Raw genomic sequence first — 7524 nt, 5'->3', positions numbered from 1 at the left:
TGCTCGGTGTATGTGTGTGTGCACGAGGGGAGAGGGAACAGTGTGTGCATGCGAGGCAGGGGGTCACTGTGTGTGCGTGTGTATGTGGCACACGAGAGGTGGTTGTGTGCACACACACGTGCATGAGGGTCAGATTGTATGTACGCATGCACGCGAGGGTCAGTATGCACGCAGCGGGGGGTCAGTGTGTGTGGGCGGGGGGGGTCGGTGTGTGGGGGCGGGGGGGGTCGTCGGTGTGTGGGGGCGGGGGGGGGTCGTCGGTGTGTGGGGGCGGGGGGGGCGGTGTGTGGGGGCGGGGGGGGTTGCTGTGTGCGGCCGGGGTGGGGAGGGGGGTGTGAGGGTGGGCAGGGGAGGTGGGTGTGTGTGTGGGTGGGTGGGGGAGGTGGGTGTGTGAGGGTGGGCAGGGGGGTGTGTGGGTGGGAAGGGGTGTGTGTGAGGGTGGGCAGGGGTGTGTGAGAGGGTGGGTGGGGGAGGTGGGTGTGTGAGGGTGGGCAGGGGTGTGTGTGAGGGTGGGCAGGGGTGTGTGTGTGGGTGGGCGGGGGAGGTGGGTGTGTGAGGGTGGGCGGGTGTGTGTGTGGGTGGGCGGGGGAGGTGCTGTTCTGGATGATAAAGTCACAAGTCCAATTGAAGAATATTGGTTACTGCCGGCCGAGGTGCATCAACTTTCTCAGCGGTTCAGGACCTCCCCAAAGACCCCTTGAAAAAAAGAAAAACATTAGAGTCAATATCCAACTCTCACCAATCACACCTATCTCCTAAATCCTGTTTTCACACACACAGATTGCAATGTCTACAATCCCATTAATAACACGTTTTTCATAAATCTTAACCCAACTCAATAGAAATCAACATCACATTCAGTAGAAACTGGACCGAATGCTTCAGCTGAAAGTCAGTGTCTTGTCTGTCGGAGCAGTTTAAGCAGGTCTGCCTGAACACTTCACTGCCTGATCACCACACTCTAGTAATGGGTTTTATCCCAAATCGTTTGGGATTTCCTCAGGCGACATGTCTTTATATTATTCTTCCTGCTCCATTGAAATGCTGGCCGGACCTCAGGGAGCCTCCCTCCACTGCCCTCCAATCCACATCCCTCACCCGGGGGGGGGGGGGCAGGAAAGTCAAACATGGATCTCTTCGGTCCCGTTAGTGGAGGAGGGTCAACTTTGGCAGCTGGAGTTGAAAATTCTCCTGGATTTTCAGACAGACTTTGATCGGACAGCACAGACCGTAGCTCACATCTCCCTGGAGGTGGCCCTCACGGTGGGGGTGTTAGTTTTAGTCAGCATCTCACATTTCCAGAAACCCTTACATGCTCAATAACATGTAAGCTTGTCAATGTTTTCTGTAATCAGGGGCTGGTTTAGCACAGGGCTAAATCGCTGGCTTTGAAAGCAGACCAAGGCAGGCCAGCAGCACGGTTCAATTCCTGTACCAGCCTCCCCGAACAGGCGCCGGAATGTGGCGACGAGGGGCTTTTCACAGTAACTTCATTTGAGGCCTACTTGAGGCCATAAGAGATTAAAGAGGAGCACAGACTGACAGCAATTCGCAACAAACTGACCTAACGTCTGCTTCTCACGGCTGGGAATGTCAGATTTCCTCGTGTGAATCAGCTCGAGCAATCCCAGCATTTATCCACTCGGATAATTGCGATGTGCCAATGCTCAATCTCCAAACAGTAGCAGTGAAATAAATCAGTAAAACTGACACAGATTTATCAATATCAGACTCTTTTCTTAAAGTGGCAATTTTTAAACTTATGAATTAAATCTTAAAAGGTGCTGGATGGAGTGAGTTTCCAGGTGGGGGTGTACAGAGCAGGTGAACCCTCACCCCATGTACCTCAGCACAAAGGATCAATGCTTCATAATCCTGCTTGCAACAATCACCAAGTTCATTCTCAAAGCGGGATCAGTCTCTCTGACCCACCCTGAAGTTCAGGGTCAGTAAACAACTCCAGTCAGAGTATTGACAGACATTAACATGTCATAATCTTGAGCAAAGCAAGGGAAAGAGGAAGGTACAAATAGTGCAACTTACTTGAGGAGAGCATACCAATAAAGAGGGGGCATGAGATCCGCTTTCATGTGGAACATGCTCCTGCGTTCCTTGCCCTGGTCAAAAGGGAATGTTTCCAGTGGCTGTGCATCATAATCAAACTCTGCCAACACACATTTGTTGTAGGCAGTAACCAGCGGGCAGGAAGTGTAGCCACTGTACTGAAAACAGCATCAGAATGAAGCAAATTAAATAGTTACACAGAATCATACTAGATACAACTCCAGGAACCCACAGCACCAGACAGCCAATGAAGGACTTTTTGAACTATATTCACTGTTGCACTAAACAAAACGCAGCCGATTTTCGCACAGCCACATCCCACAACAATAGTGTGATAATGATCACATTGCCTGTTTTTGTGATGTTGGCGGAGGCCTCAGGGCTCTGGGGAGAACACCAGTGCGCTTTGAAATGTTGTCATGGGATCTCTGAACTGACAGAATTAGTTATGGCTCTTAGCTTAGGCGGCACGGTAGCACGGTGGTTAGCACTGTTGCATCACAGCGCCAGGGTCCCGGGTTCGATTCCCGGCTTGGGTCACTGTCTGTGTGGAGTCTGCACGTTCTCCCAGTGTCTGTGTGGGTTTCCTCCGGGTGCTCCGGTTTCTTCCCACAAGTCCTGAAAGATGTGCTGTTAGGTGAATTGGACATTCTGAATTCTCCGTGTACCCGAACAGGTGCCGGAATGTAGCGACTAGGGGCTTTTCACAGTAACTTCATTGCAGTGTTAATGTAAGCCTACTTGGGACACCAATGAAGATTATTAAGAAAGATTATTTAACAGTTTGACCAAAAGACAACACCTCTGACAGTGCTGCCCTCCCTCAGTGCTCCGAAGGCTAGTGATTCGAAACAAACCTATTGGACTTTAACCTGGTGTAAGACTTCTTACTGTGCTCACCCTCAGTACAATACTTTTTAAAATACATTTATAGTACACAATTCATTTTTCCAATTAAGGGGCAATTTAGCGTGGCCAATCCACCCACGCTGCACATCTTTGGGTTGTGAGGGCAAAACCCACACAGACACAGGGAGAATGAGCAAACTCCACACGGACAGTCACCCAGGGCTGGGATCGAACCTGGGACCTCGGTGCCGTGAGGCAGCAGTGCTAACCACTGCGCCACCGTGCTGCCCCCTTCAGTACAGTGACCGCTTTGATTAAAAGTTCAAGTCCCAGGGCAGCAAGGTGGCGCAGTGGGGTATCCTGGGACCGAGGGGGGGGGGGTATCCCGGGACTGAGGGGGGGGGGGGTATCCCGGGACTGAGGGGGGGGGGGTATCCCGGGAGCGAGGGGAGGGGGGGAATCCCGGGACCGAGGGGGGGTAATCCCGGGACCGAGGGGGGGTATCCCGGGACCGAGTATCCCGGAACCAAGGGGGGGGCGGGGAATCCCGGGACGGAGAGGGGGGGTATCCCGGGACCGAGGGGGGGGTATCCCGGGACCGAGGGGGGGTATCCCGGGACCGAGGGGGGGGGAATCCCGGGACCGAGGGGGGGGGGGGTGAATCCCGGGACCGAGGGGGGGGGAATCCCGGGACCGAGGGGGGGGGGGGTACCCCAGGACCGAGGGTGTATTATCCCGGGACCGAGGGGGGGGGGGGGGTATCTCAGGACCAAGGGAGGTGGGGTATCCCGGGGCCGAGGGTGGGGTATCCCGGGAGCGAGGGGGGGTATCCCGGGACCGAGGGGGGGATCCCGGGACCGAGGGGGGGTATCCCGGGACCGACGGAGGGGGGGGGGTATCCTGGGACCGAGGGGCGGGGTAACCCGGGACCAAGGGGGGGGGGGTATCCCGGGACCGAGGGGGGGGGTATCCCGGGACCGAGGGGGGGGGGGGTATCCCGGGACCGAGGGGGGGGGGGGTATCCCGGGACCGAGGGGGGGGGGGTATCCCGGGACCGAGGGGGGGGGGGTATCCCGGGACCGAGGGGGGGGGGGTATCCCGGGACCGAGGGGGGGGGGGGTATCCCGGGACCGAGGGGGGGGGGGGGGAAAGAGTGTGCCTGGAACGAGGGGGGGGAATCCCGGGACCGAGGCGGGGGGGGGGGAATCCCGGGGCCGAGGGGGGGGGGAGAATCCCGGGGCCGAGGGGGGGGGGAGAATCCCGGGGCCGAGGGGGGGGGGGGGGGGGAGAATCCCGGGGCCGAGGGGTGGGGGGGAGGGGAGAATCCCGGGGCCGAGGGGGCGGGGTATCCCGGGACCGAGGGGGGGGGGGGTATCCCGGGACCGAGGTGGGGGGGGTATCCCGGGACCGAGGTGGGGGGGGTATCCCGGGACCGAGGTGGGGGGGGTATCCCGGGACCGAGGTGGGGGGGGTATCCCGGGACCGAGGTGGGGGGGGTATCCCGGGACCGAGGTGGGGGGGGGTATCCCGGGACCGAGGTGGGGGGGGGGGTATCCAGGGACCGAGGGGGGGGGGTATCCCGGGACCGAGGAGGGGGGTTAGTATCCCGGGACCGAGGGGGGGGGGGGGGGGTATCCCGGGACCGAGGGGGGGGGGTGGAAAGAGTATACCTGGACCGAGGCGGGGGAGTCCCGGGACCGAGGGCGGGGGGGGAATCCCGGGACCGAGGGGGGGGGGGGAAATCCCGGGACCGAGGGGGGGGGGGAAATCCCGGGACCGAGGGGGGGGGGGGGGGGGAAATCCCGGGACCGAGGGGGGGGGGGGGGGGAGAAATCCCGGGACCGAGGGGGGGGGGGGGGGGAGAAATCCCGGGACCGAGGGGGGGGTAATCCCGGGACCGAGGCGGGGGGGGGGGGAATCCCGGGACCAAGGGGGGGGGGGGAATCCCCGGAACGAGGGGGAGAGAATCCCGGGACCGAGGGGGGGGGGAGATCCCGGGACCGAGGGGGGGTGGGAATCCCGGGACCGAGGGGGGGGGGGAATCCCGGGACCGAGGGGGGAATCCCGGGACCGAGGGGGGGGGGGGGAATCCCGGGACCGAGGGGGGGGGGGGGGAGATCCCGGGACCGAGGGGGTATCCCGGGATCGAGGGGGGTGTCCCGGGACCGGGGGGGGGGGGCGGGTATCCCGGGACCGAGGGGGGGGGTTTCCCGGGACCGAGGGGGGGTATCCCGGGACCGAGGGGGTGTCTGGGACCGAGGGGGTGTCTGGGACCGAGGGGGGTGTCTGGGACCGAGGGGGGTGTCTGGGACCGAGGGGGGTGTCCCGGGACCGAGGGGGGAGTACCGGGACCGAGGGGGTGTGTCCCGGGACCGAGGGGGTGTCCCAGGACCGAGTGGGGTGTCCCGGGACCGGGGGGGGGGGGGGTATCCCGGGACCGAGGGGGGGATTTCCCGGGACCGAGGGGGGGGGTATCCCTGGACCGAGGGGGACCGGGGGGGGGAATCCCGGGACCGAGGGGGGGGGGGGAATCCCGGGACCGAGGGGGGGGGGGGGAGAATCCCGGGACCGAGGGGGGGGGGGAGGAGAATCCCGGGACCAAGGGAGGCTATCCCGGGACCGAGGGGGCGGGGTATCCCGGGACCGAGGGGCGGGGTATCCCGGGACCGAGGGGGGGTGTATCCCGGGACCGAGGGGCGGGTATCCCGGGACCGAGGGGGGGGGGTATCCCGGGACCGAGGGGGGGGGGGGGGGGAGAAATCCCGGGACCGAGGGGGGGGGGGGGGGGGAGAAATCCCGGGACCGAGGGGGGGGTAATCCCGGGACCGAGGCGGGGGGGGGGGAATCCCGGGACCAAGGGGGGGGGGGGGAATCCCCGGAACGAGGGGGAGAGAATCCCGGGACCGAGGGGGGGGGAGATCCCGGGACCGAGGGGGGGGTGGGAATCCCGGGACCGAGGGGGGGGGGGAATCCCGGGACCGAGGGGGGAATCCCGGGACCGAGGGGGGGGGGGGGAATCCCGGGACCGAGGGGGGGGGGGGGGAGATCCCGGGACCGAGGGGGTATCCCGGGATCGAGGGGGGTGTCCCGGGACCGGGGGGGGGGGGCGGGTATCCCGGGACCGAGGGGGGGGGTTTCCCGGGACCGAGGGGGGGGGGGGTTTCCCGGGACCGAGGGGGGGTATCCCGGGACCGAGGGGGTGTCTGGGACCGAGGGGGGTGTCTGGGACCGAGGGGGGTGTCCCGGGACCGAGGGGGGAGTACCGGGACCGAGGGGGTGTGTCCCGGGACCGAGGGGGTGTCCCAGGACCGAGTGGGGTGTCCCGGGACCGGGGGGGGGGGGGGTATCCCGGGACCGAGGGGGGGATTTCCCGGGACCGAGGGGGGGGGTATCCCTGGACCGAGGGGGACCGGGGGGGGGAATCCCGGGACCGAGGGGGGGGGGGAATCCCGGGACCGAGGGGGGGGGGGAATCCCGGGACCGAGGGGGGGGGGGGGAGAATCCCGGGACCGAGGGGGGGGGGGAGGAGAATCCCGGGACCAAGGGAGGCTATCCCGGGACCGAGGGGGCGGGGTATCCCGGGACCGAGGGGCGGGGTATCCCGGGACCGAGGGGGGGTGTATCCCGGGACCGAGGGGGGGTGTATCCCGGGACCGAGGGGGGGGTGTATCCCGGGACCGAGGGGGGGGGGTATCCCGGGACCGAGGGGGGGGGGGGTATCCCGGGACCGAGGGGGGGGGGTATCCCGGGACCGAGGGGGGGGGGTATCCCGGGACCGAGGGGGGGGGTATCCCGGGACCGAGGGGGGGGGGTATCCCGGGACCGAGGGGGGGGGGGGAAAAGAGTGTACCTGGACCGAGGGGGGGAAATCCCGGGACCGAGGGGGGGGGAAATCCCGGGACGAGTGGGGGGGGGGGTATCCCGGGACCGAGGTGGGGGGGGTATCCCGGGATCGAGGTGGGGGGGGTATCCCGGGACCGAGGTGGGGGGGGGTATCCCGGGACCGAGGTGGGGGGGGGGTATCCCGGGACCGAGGTGTGGGGGGGGGGTATCCAGGGACCGAGGGGGGGGGGGGTATCCCGGGACCGAGGAGGGGGGTTAGTATCCCGGGACCGAGGGGGGGGGGGGGTATCCCGGGACCGAGGGGGGGGGGTGGAAAGAGTATACCTGGACCGAGGCGGGGGAGTCCCGGGACCGAGGGGGGGGGGGGGAATCCCGGGACCGAGGGGGGGGGGGGGAAATCCCGGGACCGAGGGAGGGGGGGGGAAATCCCGGGACCGGGGGGGGGGGGGGGAAATCCCGGGACCGAGGGGGGGGGGGGAGAAATCCCGGGACCGAGGGGGGGGTAATCCCGGGACCGAGGCGGGGGGGGGGGGAATCCCGGGACCAAGGGGGGGGGAATCCCGGGGCCGAGGGGGGGGGGGGAATCCCCGGAACGAGGGGGAGAGAATCCCGGGACCGAGGGGGGGGGGGATCCCGGGACCGAGGGGGGGGTGGGAATCCCGGGACCGAGGGGGGGGGGGAATCCCGGGACCGAGGGGGGAATCCCGGGACCGAGGGGGGGGGGGAATCCCGGGACCGAGGGGGGGGGGGGAGATCCCGGGACCGAGG

At 65.8% G+C, this 7524-nt stretch overlaps 1 protein-coding gene across 1 annotated transcript in view; it reads right to left on the bottom strand.

The window, feature by feature from the left end:
* Nucleotides 1–339: 339 nt before the first annotated feature.
* sqor (sulfide quinone oxidoreductase) overlaps nt 340–7524 on the bottom strand; it is a 95152-nt gene continuing 87967 nt past the window's right edge. The window contains 2 exon segments of the mRNA XM_072470238.1: nt 340–696; nt 2044–2222. Of these exon segments, the coding sequence (XP_072326339.1) occupies nt 639–696; nt 2044–2222 (237 nt within the window). The 3' untranslated portion in view covers nt 340–638.

This window comes from Scyliorhinus torazame, chromosome 12, assembly GCF_047496885.1.
Source record: "Scyliorhinus torazame isolate Kashiwa2021f chromosome 12, sScyTor2.1, whole genome shotgun sequence".
NCBI classification, from domain to species: domain Eukaryota; kingdom Metazoa; phylum Chordata; class Chondrichthyes; order Carcharhiniformes; family Scyliorhinidae; genus Scyliorhinus; species Scyliorhinus torazame.
The sequence above is the reverse complement of the archived record's forward strand: the minus strand, read 5'-3'. Positions and strand labels throughout refer to the sequence as shown.